The sequence below is a fragment of the Myxocyprinus asiaticus genome, chromosome 38 (assembly GCF_019703515.2).
Source record: "Myxocyprinus asiaticus isolate MX2 ecotype Aquarium Trade chromosome 38, UBuf_Myxa_2, whole genome shotgun sequence".
NCBI classification, from domain to species: Eukaryota; Metazoa; Chordata; class Actinopteri; order Cypriniformes; family Catostomidae; genus Myxocyprinus; species Myxocyprinus asiaticus.
The window spans coordinates 24,455,712-24,478,034 of NC_059381.1; the positions used below are offsets into that span (position 1 = coordinate 24,455,712).

General features: G+C 42.4%; 1 protein-coding gene across 1 annotated transcript in view; it reads right to left on the reverse strand.

Annotated features, from left to right (window-relative positions):
* Positions 1-340: 340 nt before the first annotated feature.
* The window catches only part of LOC127429034 (hydroperoxide isomerase ALOXE3-like), a 29,520-nt gene continuing 7,537 nt past the window's right edge, over positions 341-22,323 (reverse strand). Inside the window, exons 2-15 of the mRNA XM_051677774.1 lie at positions 21,292-21,478; positions 20,891-21,104; positions 20,705-20,786; positions 20,485-20,574; positions 20,250-20,362; positions 7,539-7,711; positions 7,302-7,445; positions 6,872-7,075; positions 5,688-5,774; positions 4,914-5,083; positions 4,034-4,155; positions 2,613-2,713; positions 2,230-2,400; positions 341-2,064 (exon numbers count right to left, since the gene is read on the reverse strand). Of these exons, the coding sequence (XP_051533734.1) occupies positions 1,885-2,064; positions 2,230-2,400; positions 2,613-2,713; positions 4,034-4,155; positions 4,914-5,083; positions 5,688-5,774; positions 6,872-7,075; positions 7,302-7,445; positions 7,539-7,711; positions 20,250-20,362; positions 20,485-20,574; positions 20,705-20,786; positions 20,891-21,104; positions 21,292-21,465 (2,025 nt within the window). The 5' untranslated portion in view covers positions 21,466-21,478 and the 3' untranslated portion in view covers positions 341-1,884. The remainder of the gene's footprint in view (positions 2,065-2,229; positions 2,401-2,612; positions 2,714-4,033; positions 4,156-4,913; positions 5,084-5,687; positions 5,775-6,871; positions 7,076-7,301; positions 7,446-7,538; positions 7,712-20,249; positions 20,363-20,484; positions 20,575-20,704; positions 20,787-20,890; positions 21,105-21,291; positions 21,479-22,323) is intronic.

Here is a 22,323-nt window from a genome sequence, read left to right on the forward strand (position 1 = left end):
AATGACCATAGGGCATACTTATCATTGTACAAATGAGGAAAATCCATTATGTTGTACTCTGGCTGACTTTTCTAGTCAAGATGTCTCATGAACTAGGTTCACTAAAATGTACAAAGCACTGCTTTACATGAACATCCTCTGTAATTTTTATTACTGTGAAAGAACAACACTATTTCAGAACCATATTATTAGCAACAACATCAAAACATTATTACATAATAATATGATACGTTTATGATGACATTTTAGAATGAATAAAATTGCCGTTGTTACAGCTTATTACGCCTTTTATGGATTAGTTGCACTAGTGCGCCACCTAGTGGTCCGGTGCTTAGAAAACAATGAAACTGAGAGCAATTCTGTTTTATAAAGCAGTAATAATCATGTAGTTGAAACACAATAGCCTTTAGGGTGAACAAAGTTTGTGGAATGGTCATGCAGAGTAATTATTGTAGTCAAATGTAAAATAGCGGCTTTTGAAAGAGCACAACAGTAAGAACTAAGACCTCTAAATCAGCTTGTAAATAAGTGTGAGGAAATACTTGAAACTTACGAAAAACTTACTTATCAGCTGGACATGTGCAGCAGATTTACAACTGGTCTAATATGAGTTAGTCCAATGTTGATACAAATCAGCTCATCTTTTATTAGGCCTAATTAAAAAAGCAAATAAAAACAGCTCACCTTACTGGTTAATGGCGATGGCGCCCTGCAGTATCAACAACAATGACCACTTTTCTCATCGGGTTAAATCTGTCGCTGAAATGCATTAAATGTTACAATTACAATTTGATTGCATAAACTTACTCATAGGGGACTTGTCTTAGGATTTTAATTAGGACCGATTGAAAACAAAAAATATATGATACATGCATGTGTGGAAAAAGCGTACAAAGCGAACATGCTCGACTTTCAAAAATCAATCTTAAGAAATTTTAATGAATGATAAAACGCAAAACACATTCACGTGTCATATATGTTATTACATGGGGTAGACCATACAATGTTATCCATAGTTTTGTACAAAACCTGACCTTTTTTATCATGAGGCATATTCTAAGGTGTCAACGCAACTGTTCAAGTGGTAGTATCTTTGCAAGTCACATGCGACCAATTGCTGTATGCAGGATTTTTATGCCACTAGCAGCACCAAACGAAATAGCAAATTACTGCTTTGAAACAGGTTTCCTGAACATTCCTAACGTCCTTTTTGCCTCCAGTCAGAAGTTAACATGTCCTGATAATTAATTCCTCTGTTTTTTTATTTGTAAAATGGGTCTTAATGTTCTATTCTAGGCCAAGTTAAGCATTTTTATCTCTTGTTAATGAACTGGTTTAATTTAAGTATTTTAGTATTTTGATATAGTTACAAAAACAAAATGCTATCATTATGGTAAAAATGCCCCCAAGAATCAAGTCCAAATATTGCCCCGTAATGGTAAAGTTAATTTCTGACACTTGTCTTCGTAGTCTAGAAATATCTGAAAACTTTATCATTAGGTAGTGACAATAAAGGCATATTTTCTTACATTTTTCAAAGAGGTAAAAAATGATAGACCAGATCAAACTTCCTTTTTGGATTTTATTAGTACATTTTTTGTTATATGTGTTTTCTTTGGAAACTAAATGATGCATTTATTTGTAGCACGATAGGAACGTAATTGTAGTTACAGTGTACAGAACTATAAAACCAGTTTCAATCTTCAATCATTTAAGAAACACAAAGCTTCAAGCTCTAAATTTAAGTATAGCTGAAAATTAGATGAATCATTAAGCCCAGGTTACACTGACTTTTCAAACTCATGATTGTCATGAAATGCAGAAAAACATTTCTTAAATGAAACTGCCTTTAAAGAAGAAAGAAAAGTGCTTTAATTATTGAACTCAGATAGTCACACTGTTCTCAATGCGATCTGGGGCCAGGTAAGGGTAAGGCAACACCAACTTGCTATTCCTTTCTGTGATATCTTTTGTTATCATCCTCAGCTCTTTCTGTACCCCCTCCACAAGCCTGAGAGTTGCATCGCAGTGGAAGTACCATTCACCATAATGGCACAAGGGCACCTAAAGATAAATTAATATCTAAATGAGAATCACAAGAGCATTCTACAGTACCATCCATCTAAATGACAAATCCAAATAGTTAAATTGCATGATGTGCTATAAAATTAATGACAATGTCAAACTAGACATCAGCATATCTACAGTGTACTGTCAGTTAATACTCACATAGTCAGTGGCAGGCTTTGACAGCAGGGACAAGACACTAATGACATGGCAAGTGGAATTCACCTCTGGAAGAAAGGAGAGAAGCTCTTGCTCAGACACTGAGCCTTTTGTCTGAGGAGGGGGGCGTAGCATGGCTGCTGGACTGTTTGGTAACCAAAGGTTGTAATCAAGCTAAATATGGAGGCGAGTTAAAGAGGAGGAAAGAGGGAACACGTTACTTCACATTTAGTGAATTTGAATGAAATGGACTATAGCCTTTGTCATAATGATGCTGATTTGCCAGTCTGTAAATTAGCTAGGTGGGCATTATATGCCATCCCTGAGTGCTCAGCACACCTTGTTTTAATAAAGGGCTCAGTCCATTTATTAAAAACCTCACATGCCTGAGAGAAGTTCACAGCTGCATGAAGTGCTGAGCAGGAGAAGATCATCATGGTGACAAACTTGCACATTTCAGATGTGGTCTGAAAAGCCTGTGGAATTCCTGGAAAATATAAGGAAGTTTTTTTTTTATTATTATTTGATTTGATTTGACATCTCTGTATAGATGGGTTCTGATGAACATCCACACTAATCCATTTGATTTTAATGTTTACTCCTCTCATTCACACTGGAATACGTTTTCCTCCACCGAAAATTGACACTTTTGAAAACGCTCTCCACAACCGCATACTTTGGAAAAAGATAAAGTTAGGAACCTAAAAACGTGGCCTAAGTGTGGATGTGACCTTAATTTGGTAAGTCCAATTGAGTTTTACCTGACATATATAATTTGCTTTAAACTGAAAATCTACCCACCCTCATGTAGCTTGAAATTCGTATTCGACTTTTTTTCCCTCAGAGCACAAAAAGAGTTATCAAAATGTCGAACCTGTTTTTTTTCCAAGCAACCAATATGCATGGTGATCCATGGCCTCAAATTAAGTTTCAATTTTGCTTGTTTTAAAAAATAAAAAAGTTTGAACCAGTTTTCCAATTAGAAATGTCTTCTACAAAACCCAAACAAAGATTTATAGAAGAATATCTAATTTCTATTGGTCCATACAACGCAAGTGAATGGTGACCAACATTTTGAAGCTCCAATAAGCACATTAAGGCAGAATAGATCCAATCGATTTTGGGTGAGAAAAGACCAAAATATAACATGACCTCAGCAGTCTTCTTGGTGATCATAATTTCAAGTTAAATTACACTTTCTAGCACTCTGCACATGCGTCAAGCACTAGGAAGTGTAATCGAGCTTGGAATCATGATCGTGCCTAAAGACTGCAATGGCAAGATGTACAGTGAAAAAGGAGTTATGTTTTGGTCTGTTCTCACCCAAAACCAACTCGATAGCTTCAGAAGAAACTGATTTTTACCACTGGAGGCATATGGTTTAGTTTTCTGCTGCCTTTATGTGCTTATTGGAACTTAGAAATTTTGGTATTTCACCAAAAAATTCACACCATTCACTTGCATTGTATGGACCAACAGAGCTGAATTATTCTTCTAAAAATCTTAGTCTGTGTTCAGCAGAAGAAAGAAATTCATTCACATCTGGGATGGCATATAAGTAAATGATGAGATCATTTAAATGTTTGGGGAACTATTCCTATAAAAGTACTCTGAAAAGTGAGCCAGGATTGACACGGTGACCCCTCAAAAAAATATATAAAAAAATAAATAAATAGGTGCATGATGCCCCTGACTGTTATAGTACATCTGAACTCATACTCCTAGAATTTTTAGGTATAGTATGCACAAAATATGCAGAGTATGGTAGAGCTCTCTAAAAAGTGTGTTTTAGGGTGGGGTGTTGAACCTATATGAGTGAGGCCGAGGAATCCCTCCATGAAGATTTCTCTAATCCAGTTCTGCAGCTCACAGTCCTGTTGGACGTCCTCATCATTACAGTAATACAATCTAATCCAGCCAGCAACAAACCTGTATGGCAAACACAAACCACTTCATTATCACATTAAAGGGTTAGTTCACCCCAAAATGAAAATTCTCTCATCAGTTACTTATCCTCATGCCATCCAAGTTGTGTATGGCTTTCTTTCTTCTGTTGAAAAAAAAAAATTTTTTTTAGAGGAATATCTCATTCTTATAACGCAAGTGAATGGGTACCAAAATTTTAAAGGTCCAAAAAGCATCTAAAGGCAGCATAAAAGTAATCCATATGACTCCAGTGGTTAAATCCATGTCTTCATAAACAATATATGTGTGTGTGAGAAACAGATCAATATTTAAGTCCCTTTTTACTATCAATCTCCACTTTCACTTTCACATTCTTCTTTAGTTTTTGGCAATTCACATTCTTTGTGTATATTGCCACCTACTGGGCAGGGAGGTGAATTTATAGTAAAAAAGGACTTCAATATTGATTTGTTTCTCACCCACACACCTATAATATCGCTTCTGAAGATATGGATTTAACAACTGGAGTCTTATGGATTACTTTTATGCTACATTTATGTGTTTTCTGGAGCTTCAAAAGGTTGGTACCCATTCACTTGCATTGTATGGACCAATAGAGCTGAGATATTCTTTTGTTTGTGTTCTACAGAAGAAAGAAAGTCAAACACATTTGGGATGGCATGAGGGTGAATAACTAATGAGAGAGTGTTCATTTCATCATCCCTTTAATGATGGGTAAGACAGATACTGATTCAACCCCATTATCAACCTTCTTAATATACCTGTGTAGTACATCCCACACCCTGAGAGCATCTTGTGCGTAATAGCAGATGGGCAGTGTATCAAGTCCTCGCTCTCTAAGGTCGTCTGGCACACACATTGAGCTGTAGCGTAGATGTTGTATTGCTCGAGCAAACAGCAGCGGTATTGCCTCCAGACCACAGGCTATAGACTACAGACAAACCGGAATAAAAGTTAATTTAAACTTGCTCGCAATAAAAAATTAAATAAATAAAAAAGCTCTATAACCCTACTTCTGTAACGTTGGCTGCAACAAGGTAAACAAAGAGACAATGACGTGTGATGAACCCAAGTGCAGTTTTATTAACAATCGTGAAATCCAAAAACCCATACTACAAACGTGAACAAAACATAAACTGGCTTGACTACCAAACAACGTTACATTAACACAATACCTGACCAAGGACCATGGCAAACATGTGGGTATAAATACATGGACAAGGTTAACAAGACAACAAATGAACAGACAGAACTATGAACAAGATAACAAGACTAATAAACTTAAACCAGTGACAAACTAGAACTGATAACGAGTTAACAAGACAATAAACCAATGAAAACAAGACACATGAACATGGATGGAAACAGGATGATCACATGACTTGACATGGAAACAGGAAATAACATGACATGGAACCACATGACCCGAACAGGAACTAAACATTAAAAAAAAAAAAAAGACATGAAAACAAGAACAAAGCACATATAGATGTGACAGCTTCCTTTACAGACATTCAGGCAGTTAGCTTACCAACCTTGTCAAAAACACCATTTTTGGCCAGAAGAGTAGCTCTAGCCTGAATGTTAATCTGAAGTGTGCTTCGGATGTGGGGCATCAGGAGCTGAAAAAACAAAGGCCAAATTAATTCATTCAGCCAGTGAATACAAAACTTCAAGTCTCGTGGCAAATGGAAATTACTCATAAAGGGGAGACTAGGTCTTGTTGTCACACTTTGTACTCACAGTATAGATTTCTTTTTGATAGTCAATTTATGTTTAGGTATTTACCTTAAAGTTTTGGCTTCAAAAAAGCTTTGATTTGTTTTACTATTATTGCCAGAAAAAAATATATAATCCATAAATTGTCTATCAGGTTTCCAGCTATATTTTTAAACACAGTTTTAAAAAGTTTGACTTTATCTTAAACACAAAACAATTTATGAAACAGCAAAAATGAAAAAGGTAACATACAAAATGATCAACTCACTGTTTAATAAATGTAGCTATTAATAAATATATAAATCTTTAACAAAAATTATATATATATATATATATATCTACCTATCTATCTATATATATCTATATCTATCTATCTATCTATCTATCTATCTATCTATATATATATAATTTTTTTTAAATATTTATATATTTATTAATAGCTACATTTATTAAACAGTGAGTTGATCATTTTGTATGTTACCTTTTTCATTTAAAACGTGTACAATGTATACATGTATTTCCCCCCAAAAAATTATCAACTATCCCTGACCTAAACTTTATGACAAATATTGTAGATTGTAGAAAACATTTCAACCTTCATTATAGTTGACTCTTTCCTAAATTTATGTTACAGTAGTTTTTATTGTGTTCACTTATTTACACAACAGTTATAGCAAAAATATGATGATATTGAAATTTTAAATAGGAATTTTAGGTGTTTTGGAGGATAGAATTAACTAAATTATTCTAACAGACAGTTCTGAAGTAGGAGTTTGAAACCAACCTACAAAACCACTGCTATTAAGAAAACACACATTTGTGTAATTGGACTGTTTTGGACTTTATAATTACTGAGATAAAGCACTTGTGACAACTTTCCTATGTGTCAGCTAGCCCTAGTCTCCCATATTCTGTTCAAGCCTCAAATCTCAAATCAATGAACTCTCTAGAGAAGAATGTTCTTTGTTTGCGACATGGCTTGATGTTTTTCTGTTTGTACCTGGTGCAGAGGATGAATCTCCGGCAGTTGTCTGAGCGTTGCAGTGCAGCACACCTCTCCAAAAAGATGAGTGCGCAGAAAGTGAGAAAGTAGCTGATGGATCTGGAAGTCTGAATTACGCACCCACATCTTTGCTAACAACCAATCAGGTGCAGGATCAGAGGGCAAGAACACAGGATTCTGTGGACCAGGAACCTGTTGAAGCTGAAATAAGCAGATTTCAGGTCATTGGTTTCAGCTCATGGACTAATTTATTATGAGGCCATACTCACTAAAACTGTAATAACATATGCATAAAGAGTGTAATATAACAGTTACAACAAACTTCTACACAGAAAACTCTCCTAAAAGTCAGCAGCATGTAACTAAAAAGAGACTGGTGCTTACATAGCCATTCTAAATGCAATAGAGAGCAATTATAAAACCATACTTGGATGGCAATGGGCTTTAGCTCTCCATGTTGATTGTAATGCAGCAGACATAAGGGAGCGGCCAAGTAGGTCTGTTTTCCATTGACAGTATTAGCTGGCAACTGATCCAGCACCTCGTAATCCAGAATATATATATGTCCTCTCTGTGGTATATATAAGTTACAAAAAATTACAATTGTGTTACAACCTGACAAATCCAAATGTCTTTCAAGTTGCACATGCACATGCACACCCACTTCCATCTCCTGCTCCAGGGATAACCCCTTTGGTAGAAAAGATCTGAGCATCTCTGAAGTGACAGACAAGTTAGGTGGTAGGTTGTTGATCTGTCTGATGCACAGAGGATTGCAGCCATTGAGGCACTGATATCCAAAGAAGGCATCATCTTTCCAGTTGGCCTGAATATATTCTAAAAGAGAAACGCAGGAAAAGAAATCGTAAAAATAATAAAGATACAACTGGCTAGTGAAGACATGGCAGTAAAAAAGGTGGTTTTCACATCTTGTATTATACACTATATGGCCAGAAGTATGCAACATGATGCATGCAACAGAAAATCGACATGCAGCTTCCGAATGTTCATGTACCTTGAAATCAACCCCATTCTGCCGAACTACTGACAAGCGTGCATCAATTCAACCTTGTAGACCCTGTAGCATTACTGTCGCACAAGCAACTTCTAAGACATGGTTTCTGGTCCATGGAAACCAGAAAGTAAATTGCATTTACAAAAACAATGATGAGCATTATTCAGAGTAGGGCTGCATGACATGAAGGTAAAATGCGATATGCGATAAGTTGTTGGAAAATTAGATATGTGATATGATAACCCTATGATGACATCATCGGTGTGCGTGGAAAATCAGAAACCCCAACGCCCAAATAAACTAAAGTTTATTGGAATAAAAAAGGACCATCTATTCCAGAGATCAGTTGTCTTTTGTTCCAAATTACATATAGACTGTGTATAATATGTACAGTTCCCTATCTGTCACTCACTTGAGGTTGTGTCGATGTAGTGACACTAGGGGTCACTTTTGGGAGCCCGAAACACCTCTGGTCTTTGATAAAAGGCCAATGAAAATTGGCGAGTGGTATTTGCATGCCACTCCCCCGGACATACGGGTATAAAAGCAGCTGGTATGCAACCACTCATTCAGATTTTCTCTTCGGAGCCGAACGGTCATGCTCATTGAGCTGAATTCTCACGACTGTTCATTCACCTCTGCTGGATCTAAAGGCGCATTTCAGCGGCTTCTCCCTCCTCTGCACTGGTGCACTGCAGAGAACGCCCCTGGGCGCTTTGGCAAAAAAAAGAGAGTATATTTTCCTGAAAGAGTATATTTCTCTAAAAGAGTGGCACACACAGAACATCTTTTTAAAGACGTGTCTTTTTAAAGATGCCTTTCCAATTGTGTGTTATTCCTGGTTGCGGTCGTTACCTCTCAACTTCAGACGGTCACGATCGCTGTCTTTCATGTCTGGGCGCGACCCACACGGAGGCAGCGTTCGTGGATGGTTCATGTTCTCACTGCGAGATCCATGGCAACGTTGCACCCCAGCGGCTCCCCGCCTTGGTCCTTCTACCTACGGGTTTGAGGCCAGCGCGGCTAGCACTGGGGGCGATTTGGGGACTCCAAAGGGATTGCCTCTGCCAGGTATCCCCCCGTGGACCTCCCATTCCCCAGCACGCTCGTCTGCCCCGATCGGCCTTCCGGATGAGTCTGCCGGCTCGTCTCACGGCAAGTTCGACCTCTTGTTCGGAGCCCGCGAAGATGATGAGCTCTTGAGCGCAGCATCGGAGAGCGGGCTTGTCCAGTCGGATGCAGAAGCCTCAGCTGGGCTCCCCCCTTCGGGGTCGATTGCCCAGTCACAGGCGGATGCAGAGATGACGGACATGCTTTCCCAGGTGGCCGCGAGCGTCGGGCTAGAGTGGAACCCTCCACTCTCCCCTGAACCCTCACGGCTCGATGATTGGTTCCTGGGTTCGCAGCGCCGCTCAAAGCAGCCACGCCCTGCTCCAGTGCCTTTCTTCCCGGAAGTGCATGAGGAGCTGACAAAATCGTGGGAGGCACCTTTTACTGCCCGTTCCCGATTTCTCAGTTCCCCCGCCCTCACTACCCTCGATGGCGGGGCGGCCAGGGGCTGTACGGCAATTCTCCTGGTGGATAAGGCGCTCGCAGTGGACCTATACCCGCAGAGCGCTGCCACCTGGCGAGGACGCCCAAAGCTCCCGTCCAAGCCCTGTAGGTTCACGATGGCCAAAGCCTACAGCGCTGCTGGACAAGCCGCCTCTGCCCTGCTTGCCATGGCTCTCCTGCAGGTCCACCAAGCAAAGGCACTAAAAGAACTGCACGAGGGTAGTTCCACCCCAGATTTGATGCAGGAACTGCGCTCGGCGACCGACCTCGCTCTCCGAGCGACGAAGGTCATGGCGCAGTCTCTCGGTTGGACAATGTCCATATTAGTGGTCCAGGAGCGCCACCTTTGGCTCAACCTGGTCGACAATACACGGTTCCTTGCTGCCCCCATCTCCCAGGCTGGCCTATTCGGCGACACCATCGAGGACTTTGCTCAGCAGTTTTCAACAGTGAAGCAACAGATGGAGGCTATCCGGCATATCCTGCCCCAGCACGGCTCAAGATCCCGCACCCTGTCTGCTCGTCGCCAAGGGCGTCCCCCTGCGGTGACTGCACCGGCTCCACCGCAGCCCGCCCCTTCGGCCCAGCCCCGGCGTGGAGCCCAGCGCAGGAAGCAGACGCCACCCGTCTCACGGCCGACCACTAAGAACCCACGAAGGTCATCAAAGCGCCCCTGAGACGGGTGACCCAGGGTTGACGAAACCCACTGCATTGGAGCTGGTAGTAAGACCACTCCATCCCCCGGTGGAGGGCCGGGTGTAGAATCTTTTGTTGACTTTAATTTGATTTCGCCGCATGCCCAAGTGGCTGCGGTACCCAACAGTTCAGCAAAAGAGAGGTTTCCTCCTTCCCTGGGTCACATACCCAGGTGCACAGTCATCATAACGACCACCGTCCACAGGTTTTTCCTTGCAGGATTGGTGCTCCAGCGGCGGTCTCCCCCCTTGCGCACCCAGCTGTGGCACACATCCACCCCCGATGTGACAGTCTCCATGGGTTACGAGGACAGGCCTCTTCCTCCCCCATCCCAGGCTGCTCCTGGGGTGGTCACAAATGGAGCCAGGTAAGTGCTTCGATGTCCCTAGACTCAGCATGGCCACGACATGGTGTGGCACCTCGAGCTCTGCCCCACCGCGAGGCCCCACCTGCCGGTACATCCGACGACGTTGTCCCTTTGGTCCCCCTTGTGCAGAACTTGGATGCATGGCTTGCGCTTTCCAATCCGTTGCGATGGCTGGTCCGAACCGTCCGACTCGGCTATGCGATTCAGTTTGCCAGGCGTCCGCCCAAGTTCAGCGGTATCCACTTCACCTTGGTGAAGGACGAAAACGCTGCTACCTTGCGCACGTAGATTGCTACCCTCCTACGGAAGGGTGCGATAGAACCTGTCCCTCCGGCCGAGATGAAGAGGGGGTTTTACAGCCCCTACTTCATCGTACCGAAAAAAGGCGGTGGGCTGCGGCCAATCTTGGACCTGCGAGTACTGAACCGGGCTTTACACAGACTCCCGTTCAAGATGCTGATGCAAAAACGCATTCTGGTGAGCGTCCGGCATCAAGATTGGTTTGCGGCGGTAGACCTGAAGGACGCATACTTTCACGTCTCGATTCTACCTCGACACAGACCCTTCCTACGGTTTGCATTCGAGGGTCAGGCGTATCAGTACAAGGTCCTCCCTTTCGGCCTGTCCTTGTCCCCTCGCGTCTTCACGAAGGTCGCTGAGGCAGCCCTTGCCCCGTTAAGGGAAGTGGGCATTCGCATTCTCAACTATCTCAATGATTGGCTAATCCTAGCTCACTCTCGGGACATGTAGTGTGCACACAGGGACTTGGTGCTCTCGCACCAATTGGGAAAAGAGCAAGCTCCTCCTGGTTCAGAGCATCTCTTTCCTCGGTTTGGAGCACTGGCTTCAGACTCGAGTCCCGAGATGGGCATGGTGCCGCGGGACACATCGCGTGGTCATCACGCTGGTTTGTCACTGTCTTTTCAGCCCTTGGACTGACCTCTCGTTTCTACGGGCAGGTGTTCCCCTAGAGCAGGTCTCCAGGCGCGTCGTGGTCACAACAGATGCCTCCAAAACGGGCTGGGGCGCTGTTTGCGACTGCGTTGGCACATTAACTGCCTCGAGTTGTTCACAATTCTGCTCACCCTGCGGAGGTTCCGGCCATTGATCCAGGGCAAGCACGTGTTAGTTTGGACAGACAACACGGCAACAGTAGCATATGTCAACTGCCAAGGCAGTCTGCGCTCTTGTTGTATGTCACAACTCGCCTGCCGTCTCCTCCTCTGGAGTCAGCAGCACTTCAAGTCACTGCGAGCCACTCACATCCCAGGCGACCTCAACACTACAGCGGACGCGCTGTCGTGGCAGGTTACCCTAAGGGGAGAGTGGAGACTCCACCCTCAGGTGGCCCAGCTGATCTGGAGTCGATTCAGACAGGCACAGGTAGACCTGTTCGCCTCCCAAGAATCCTCCCATTGCCCGCTCTGGTACGCCCTGACCGAGGCTCCTCTCGGCATAAACGTGCTGGCTCACAGCTGGCCTCCTGGCCTACGCAAATATGCGTTTCCACCAGTGAGCCTACTTGCACAGACTCTGTGCAAGGTCAGGGAGGACAAGGAGCAGGTAGTCCTGGTAGCACCCTACTGGCCCACCCTGACGTGGTTCTCGGACCTCACGCTCCTCGCGACAGCCCCCCCCCCAGCGAATTCCCCTGAAGAAGGACCTTCTTTCTCAGGGACAGGGCACCATCTGGCACCCACGACTAGACCTCTGGAATCTCCATGTCTGGCCCCTGGATGGGACGCGAAAGACCTAAGCAATTTACCACCCGCGGTGGTAGACACGATCACTCAGGCTAGGGCCCCCTCTACGAGTCTGTACGAGTCTGTGTTAGTCTGTTCGCTAAGTGGTGTTCTTCCCGATGGGAAGACCCCCAGAGATGCACAGTCGGATCGGTGCTTTCCTTCCTGCAGGAGAGGTTGGAAGGGCGGCTGTCCCCTTCCACCTTGAAGGTGTACATAGCTGCTATAGCAGCACACCACGACACAGTGGACGGTAAGTCCTTAGGGAAGCACGACCTGATCATCAGGTTCCTGAGAGGCGCCAGGAGGCTGAATCCCTCCAGACCCTTTGAGCCTTTGCAGTCAGCTGAGCTTAAGGCACTCTCCTTGAAGACTGCCCTCCTGACTGCGCTTACTTCCATCAAGAGGGTAGGAGACCTGCAAGCGTTCTCTGTCAGCGAAACGTGCCTGGAGTTCGGTCTGGGCTACTCTCACATGATCCTGAGACCCCGACCGGGCTATGTGCCTAAGGTTCCCACGATCCCTTTTAGGTACCAGGTGGTGAACCTGTGAGCGCTGCCCCAGGAGGAGACAGACCCAGCCCTGACGTTACTGTGTCTGGCACTTTATGCATCTATTTGGATCGCACGCAGAGCTTTAGGATCTCTGAGCGGCTCTTTGTCTGCTTTGGAGCACAGGGGAAAGGAAGCGCTGTCTCCAAGCAGAGGATCACCCACTGGCTCATTGACGCCATAGCTATGGCATATCACACCCAGGACGTGCCACCCCCGGTAGGGCTACGAGCCCATTCTACCAGGGGTGTAGCAGCCTCCTGGGCCCTGGCCAGGGGTGCCTCTCTAACAGACATTTGCAGAGCAGCAGGCTGGGCAACACCCAACAAGCAAGGTTCTACAACCTCTGGGTGGAACCGGTTTCGTCCCAGGTAGTGGCACACAATACAAGCGGATAAGCCCGGGATAGCCGGCCAGGTGTATCGCTTGCACATAGTGCCTTTCACCTCCTCTGAGCTGAAGACGTGCGCCATTAATTCCCAGTAGTGTTCACAAACTATGTTCCCTGGTTGACTTCCTCTGAGCCCTGTGGCAATCAAGTTTTCGGAGAGACTCACTGCCGGCCCAGTATACATGCTAACTAAGAGCCCTGTTCTGGGGTAGGTGCTCCGCATGTGGCGGTTCCCTGTAAGGTAACCCCATGCGATGTATATCTTCCACTAATTCGTTTCCCTGTTGGCAAACTGCATCTTCCTTGGGCAGATTCCCCTCTGCCACAGTCTCCATGTCTGTAGCAACTACTCCCCCATTGGGTAGGATCTACCATGAGACTCTCCACATGGTCGGCAAGACCATGTGACGTATTTCCCACTTAAATATCCCCCCCTCTCTTTGGGCGAGGTGTGGTCTCCGCGGTGTTCTCCCCTTGGGAGGGACACCCCCCGACTAGACCTGGCGGCCCAGTCGGATAATCCCCTTCTTTTTTAGGGAGTGGAAAAAAGAAGGGGAAAAGAGGCCACGACTGGGTTAGTGGGTTTATCTTTTGGGTAGTTGACTTGTCCCCAAAGGGCCGTTCGACACTCATAACTATGTTGGGGGAGGTTACGTGTCGGCCTGGTGCGCTGGCTACGAAGCACACAGTGGTCTGCCCATCACACAATGCCAGTTCATGTAACACAGTTCAGCCAGTTGCGGCGTTCTGTATAGGGACCCCTAGTGTCACTACATTGACACAACATCGAGTGAGTGACAGATAGGGAACGTCCTGGTTACTTGTGTAACCTCCATTCCCTGATGGAGGGAATGAGACGTTGTGTCCCTCCTGCCACAATGTTGAACTATCCGCTGAAATGGCCGGACCTTGTCTCGGCTCCTCAGCATAAAACCCGAATGAGTGGTTGTATACCAGCTCCTTTTATACCTGTATGTCCGGGGGAGTGGCATGCAAATACCACTCGCCAATTTTCATTGGCCATTTATCAAAGACCAGAGGTGTTTCGGGCTCCCAAGAGTGACCCCTTGTGTCACTACATCGACATAACGTCTCGTTCCCTCCATAATGGACGTTTTACCATTAGCTATGTTTTTTAAAGCATATGAATATAAAATTGATTTCACCATATTGTGGGATATCCTAAAATAATCTATTTATTTTTACACTGTAAATTAGGTTAGTCTTAATTTCAAAATGAGTTAATTTAATGTGGGACTTTTATTTTGAAACATTATGTCCAAAAGCACTTGTCGTTACAGCTACATATGCACAAATTGTGACACGCTCCATTTCACACTGCATGCACACACACACACCAAGTGACAATCACGCGCCCAGTCTATTCTCCGCTTTCTTCGTAGCCTTGAATGTTACTGAATTAAAATCCTTCTGTTATTGCAAGCCCCTGTGATAGCATAATACAATATGTACATTTGCAATATTTCGATAAATTCGATATATCATGCAGCCTTAATTCAGAGGCTGCATTTGTGCCCTAAAATTTTATTTGTACTCCACTGACAGTTAGGTTTAGGATTGGGGTTTGGGTTAGGAAGCAGAGATCATTAAATATTCATTCCTGTTGACTGTATTACATCATTTACAACAAAAAATATAACTAGTTTTTATTGCCACCCTGTGGACATTTCACCTGGAAACTGGTAACAACACTTCAAGATTCGACCACTGGGGGCAGTGGTTCAAATTTCGGTATGCACAGACCAGTTTCAGCACCAGAGCTGAGGAACTCCTATCACTGAAATCATGATGTGATCAGTCTGAAGTATGTGGATGCCCCCTTCTGATTAACTGGTTTGGCTATGTCCCTTTATTCCAGTGAAAACAATTCTTATTGTTATAGCATACAACGACATTCTATAGAAATGTTCTGTTTTCTTTTTGATCTTGCTGTAATACATCGACCAATTACTGTGATGGAAATGAAATTCTCTCAGTTGGTTACAAGAATCGGGAATTGTTGGAATTCCTGAGCATGAGTAAACCATTTGGTGTTTCTCATGTGGCCCCCAAGTTAACTTGACTCACTGAGCATATACTTGACTGTCTGAGGAAGCTGGGCACCTTTTTTGTTTCTTTTTGTGTTGGTTCCACCTAGCGGCTGGAGTATGTTTTGTGGAATAACACTTCTTCAAGAATCTCTTACATCAACGGAGGATCACTTTTACACTGAAGTTCCTGGCCAAATTGAGAATAGATACTAAGGATGGCCGCAAAATATTTACATGCCCACAACAAGCGATGTCTTTCATAAAATCAGTGGACTGAGGAAGTCGTTTGTTTTGTGGAATAACACTCCTTCAGGACAGTTGTGGCTGAATCTGCTCGTTCTTTGTGCTTTTGCCTCCTATTGGCTGGAGTTCATTTTGTGGAGTATTTTTTGCAGGACATTGGAAGGATTAGGGCATCTGCTGCATTTATGAAACAGCCGGCTCACTGAACATTCGTTTGACTGTCCGAGGAAACTGAACGGCTTTATTTTATTTAATTTTTAATTTTAATTTTAAAAATAAAATAAGCTAGCGGCTGCAATTTATTTTGTGGAGGAACACACCATCGAGACACTTTTGTGAATTAATCTACATGTTCTTTGTGTTTATTCTGCCTGTTGGCTGGAGCTTGTTTTATAGATTATTTTCTGTTAAATAATTTTGTCTCACAAAATCTGTACAGAAGCACTGGACTTGAGCAATCCCACTGCAAAGTTGTGGCGCGGACTCCGTAAGCATACATGGACTGTTTGAGTTTAGAGGGATGGACACCGGTTGGCACTGTCATGCGAGGGGTTAATGTGCACGTTTTTCTTTTTTCTGATTGTTTGGTTCTGGGAGAAGTTCGGGGTCTGACTGTGGCACTAATGTTGGAATGTGGTCTTTATAATTTTATTTTTGACACACAATCTATTTTTTCTAATATGTCAAAATGTCAAATGTTAATATGAGTGGATTATCTCTCTCCATGTGGAATGTGAATGGGTTGGGGCACCCCATAAAAAGAAGGAAGGTTATTTCTTTTCTTAAATATAAGAAATATGATATAGTATTTCTTCTAGAAACACATCTTTCCCCGCAGGAAGCTGAAAAATTTTGGGGTGGACATGTTTTCTTCAGTGCTGGCTCAAGTAAGAGCAGGGGAGTCATTACATTGATAAATAAGCATCTACAATTCAAATGTCTCAAACAGATTAAAGATAAATTAGGAAGTGTCATTATTGTTTTAGTAGAAATTCAGTGGCAAAGGTTGATTTTGGCTAATATTTACACACCTAACGCTGATGATCAGGGCTTTTTTATAGATCTTGAAGGGATGTTGCAAGCCGCTGGCACACCTCATGATATAATATTGGGAGGAGACTTTAATCTATTGATGGACTCAGTCCTTGATCATAGTGAAGCAAAAGTATGCACACCCCCTAGAGCAACATTGACACTTCACAGGATGTGTACAAATCTTGGTCTTACAGATATTTGGAGACTTTTGAACCCATCTGGTAGAGACTATACATTTTTTTCATCAGTCCATAAGATTTATTCTAGAATAGATTTAGTTTTTTGATATCTAAATCTCTAATTTCTTCTGTCGTTGATTGCTCAGTTGGAAGCATCTTAGTCTGAGATCACGCCCTGGTAAATTTAGAGGTGTTGCCACATATGGAGAAAAATAAATCATATAGTTGGCACTGTAATGTATCCCTTTTGCAAAATCCTGATTTCCAACAAATGTTAAAGGCTGAAATCAATGTTTATACTGAGACCAACTGGTCCTCAGTATACTCTGTGGGTGTGGCTTGGGAGGCACTTAAGGTGGTTCTTAGGGGCCGGATTATACGGATCATCTTCATCCATCCAAAAATCCAAAGTACGAGTAACTCGTGGAGTTGGAAGAGAATATTAAAAGTACAGAGACAGAACTGAAGCACCGAATGTCATCTTTGATTGACCCCACTGAAATACAGATATAATACTATTTTGTCGCAGAAGGTGGAGTTTTGGTTATTTCGGGCAAGACAGTCATATTTTGAGTCGGGGGACAAAGCAGGGAAGCTTTTGGCTAGATATATAAAGCAGAGAGTCTTTTTCTACCATTCCCTCAGTGAAATCTGCTGGTGGTGAAATTTTTACCTCAGCCATTTATATTAATAATGCTTTTAAAGAATTCTATCTTGATCTTTATAATTCCACATCTTCGTCTACTGATGAAGATATTAGAAACTTTGTGGAACCATTAGATCTCCCTAAACAGACGACTGAGCAAAAAAAAAAATTCATTGATTCTGAAATAACCTTGGAGGAGCTTGACGAGGTAATTAAGGCCCTGCCTACAGGCAAGGCTCCGGGGTCATATGGCTTTGCTGCTGAATTTTTTCGATCTTATGCTACAGAACTGGCTCCATTTTAGTTAGAAGTTTATACAGAATTATTAAAGAATGGAAAGCTTCTGCCAACCATGACACAACCCCGGATCAGTCTGATTCTTAAAAAGGACAATGATCCAAGCTAGTGTAAGAGTTACCGTCCAATTTCCTTGATCCAGCTAGACGTTTAAATTTTGTCAATAATTCTGGCTAACCGATTAAATAAAGTTATGATATCTCATATACATATAGATCAGGTGGGGTTTATTCAGGGCCGTAGCTCTTCTGATAACATTAGGCGTTTCATCAATATCATGTCAGTGGCGAATGATCAGACTCCGGTTGCTGCCATCTCACTTGACGCCAAAAAGGCATTTGATATGGTAGAATGGGATTATCGTTTTAAGATTTTGGAAATGTATGGGTTCAGGAATACTTTTATTGAATGGATTAAGTTACTTTATAGACACCCGGTAGCGGCGGTACAAACAAATGGATACATTTCAGATTATTTTACTCTGGATAGGGGCAACCGGCAGGGTTGCCCTCTTTCCCCATTACTGTTCTGTCTTGCCCTGGAACCATTAGCAGCCGAGATAAGAAAAGAGGATGATTTTCCAGGGGTGATGGCGGGAGGTGTGGCGCATAATCTTTTGCTTTACGCAGATGATATTTTTTTATTCGTCTCTGATCCTACTAGATCTATGCCTTGCCTCCACAGGATTATTAGTTCCTTCTCTAAGTTCTCAGGTTACAGAATCAATTGGACTAAATCCGAAGCTTTGGCTTTGACAGCGTACTGCCCAGTAACAGATTTTCAGTTGGGCACCTTCCAGTGGTCCAAACAGGGCATTAAGTATTTGGACATTTTATTCCCAGCTAATTTGTGTGATTTAGTTAAGAGTTCATTTTGACCCTTTAATAAAAAGGCTTTCGAGTGATGTAACTAGGTGGGCTTCATTACATTTATCTATGATTGGGAAGGTTAATGATATTAAAATGAATTGTATTACAAAATTCAACTACCTGCTACAATCTTGCCCAGTAGATGTCCCCCTCTCTTATTTCAAGTAATTTGATAGCATAGCGAAGTCCTTTATTTGGAATGGTAAACGTCCCAGATTACATTTCAATAAATTATATAGGCCGAGACAAAGGTGGGCTAGGCCTACCCAAGATATTGTTTTATTATTATGCATTCGGTCTCAGATATTTAGCTCATTGGTCGCTTCACCCTGAGAGAGCCCCTCCCTGGTTTCGTATTGAACAGGAAGTCCTTGCCCCTATTTCGCCACTGCAAAGCCTTTCTATCAAACTAACTGGAGAAGTTAAGTCACGCCCCGTTATCTTGCACGTGGTTTAATTCAGACATTTATTTAAATGTTGCCTCAAGCATACGGCTGAACCCTAAATTATGTATTAATAAGTCCCCTTTCTGTTGGTCAGAGTGGATTGTGAGGGGGGTTATTACACTCTGTGACCTGTATTAGAGTGGAGTGTTGAGATCTTTTGAGAATTTTGTTCATCATTTTGGGATTCCCAGATCTCAGGGACACCTGCTCAGTATTGTTTTTGGGAGTAGCACACACCCCCCTAAAGCAGCAGATACTTTAGGAGAGGTGATTACTGCTTTTGGAAAAGGTCATGAGGCATAAGTGTATTACTCCCTGCTAATTCAGAGTTTGGGGGATGGAGCTTTAACTTCTATCAAGATATTATGAGAGAAAGATTTGAACTTGGAGGAAGGAGTGTGGACTAGGATTCTAAAAAATGATGAGATGCAAGGTTTCGCCTTATGCAATTTAACATTTAACATAGATTTTATTGGACCCCCTCTAGACTATATAGCCTTGGTCTTAAAGACACACCCACCTGCTGGCGATGCCAATCAGAAGTTGGAGACACAACCCATGTCTTTTGGGGGTGTGTAAGATCCAAGAATTTTGGTTGAAGGTTCAGAGTTATTTGTGTGACGTTTTGGGCACTCAAATTTTACTTTGCCCCAGACTTTGTATTTTGGGCGATGGGGCAGTCATAAATTTGGGGGACAAATATATAAAAAATTGGGTTCTGACTAGTATTATGATTGGCAGACAAATTATTTAAGGGGTTGGAAGTCGGACTGAGCGGCATCATTTCTGGAGTGATGTGCGGAGATGGGGAGGGTGGCAGCTTTTGAGGAGGTGGCAGGTAGAAGGCTGAGGTTTGGGGACTTGTTTTTCAGAAAGTGGGGTATTTAGTTGGTGGTTTTGGGGGACTCTTGAGGAAGGGATGGGGAGAGAGAAGTTTAGTTTAATTATGTATTTTTATTATATATTTTATTTATTTATTTGTCTTGTTTGTTTGTGTGCGTATTATTTTATGTGACCATGGGGGTGTTCGTTGGGGGTTAGGGTGGGGTTGGTGTTTGAGGAGGGATATTAGTGGGGGTTAAAAGTTAAATGTTGATTCAGTGTGTATGTGTTGTGTTTTTCTCTGTTGGGTTTTTTCTTTGAAACAATAAAACATTTTAATGACAAAAAACAAACAAAAAATCAAACAAAAAACAAGCACATATGGTTTTGGTGTTTGGTTAAACACAAACTTTTGGCCATATAGTGAAAATTGCGGCTTTGTATTTGTTATAAATTATTTATTTGGCATACTGGCAATGGTGTTCTCCCTTGCATTGAAAAAGAAGAATGTCTCAAGTTCCTGCAGATTACTCCAAGATCTTCTTTCAATAAAACCCTTCAGATAGTGTGTGGTGGTGCTTGGGCTGACATAAAAGCAGAGTGAAAATATCCCATTGTCAAATTCAATTCAGATTAGAATGTCAAAGATAAGAACTAATAAATAACAACCTTATATGTAGACAAGCTTTACAAAAGCTAAACCTACCGCTGACGGACGCAACTCAAGTTAGGGCCTAGAGCTTCCACACTGGACATGTCTACACAATGAGGGCCACCTTCAACAAATGTGCCCCACCTACAAACAAAAAAATAAAATAAAATCTTTGTTAGCTGTTGAAAATTTGCTATCACAAAACATTTCAAAAAGAGAGGATGACAAGGAAGTAATTGTGAATGCTGGAAAACACACTGATAAAATGGTATACCTGATGAACTGCTGTTTATTGTGGAGATCTTTCTCCCTGTGAACTTTTAAGGTTGCCAATGTCTCCCCCTTCTTCAGACACACTAAAACAGTAGTCAGAGAGATTAAGAAACTGATTTCAAATAAGATAAACTAGTAAAATGTTCTTATTAATTAATATGGCTTTGCTGTCTCATTGTCAAGGCACCTTTCTCATTGCGAAGCTCAACATTACCATCTGCAGTTCGGATCCATTTATGGCAAGGAAAAACCTCCACCTCGGGATCCTCTGAACTACGTCTCAACTGCACATCCTGACAGTGCCAATCCAGGTCCGGAAAACCAGGCTGAGCCTCAAGACGCAGTTTCAGCAGAACCACTTTGCCAACTTGCTCTTTAGGCTTGACCACAATGGTACAGGCCTGTCTCAAAGAAAAAACACAACAATTGCATGCATCCATGCTAGATTACTGCACTATTACTGGGAAAAAAATTCGTTTTAGGGTGATCAATCACTTTAAACAAATTGTTAATTTCCTTGACACTTATTTATTCATCTGTGTTCAGAGCTGTAATAATTATTATTTTCTAATAAAGTGAATGATTCACCGAGCCTGGCAGGAGACGATGTTGATCTGGATCTACTCTGACTGAAGGGCTCTCGCACAGAGTACCAATCAAAGAGATCCAAACGCTGCCATATGTTCCTGAGAAAGGAGATGCTGTCGTTCGAATGGTCACATGAAACCCATCCATTTGGCTCAGCGTGGAGTTCCCAAGCATTAAAATAACAGACCTATGAGTGAAAATCCTATTATGAGCCAGAAGCACCAAGCACAGAACGAACCTGAAAAGTCACACTATTACTTTCGCAGCATATGAACAGTGTTCCAGAGAGTCAAGACTACTAATTAAATGAATGAATGGCTTATAAGAGTTGGACGAAAAGGGGACTCAAGTTAATGCTTGTGGTCCATTAAAAAGAAACACTACAAACACAAAGAGAACAAAGCAATAAATAAATAAAATAAGTAAGGGAACACAAAAGAATTAGAAACCAGATACAGGGGCTTTATCTGCAAATGGAAAACAATAGGAAAATTATTTTTGTGCATGTAGGTAATATTCAAACAAATGTATCAATAGAAACAGACATGTTAAAACCAGCTAAAGACAAAGATGCACTGAGGTACATCACATTATGATGATTTCTAATTAGCAGTGTGTTTGCTACAAGTAATCAATTAATACTTTAAATTAATAGTTTCCTTTTTAGAGTTCCTAAAAGGGGAACTGTCATAAAAATAATGAGAGCAGTCTATATATACTCACTTAACACTTTATTAGGAACAACTGTACACCTAATTATTCATGCGCTTATCTAATTTACCAATCGTGTGGCAGCAGTGCAATGCTTAAAATCAAGCAGATACAGGTCAGGAGCTTCAGTTAATGTTCACATCAACCATCAGAATGGAGAAAAAATGTGATCTGTGATGATTGTTGGTGCCAGATGGGCTGGTTTGAGTATTTATGTAACTGCTGATCTCCTGGGATTTTCACACACAACAGTCTCTAGCGTATACTCCAAATGGTGCCAGAAACAAAAAAACATCCAGTGAGCGGCAGTTCTGTGGACAG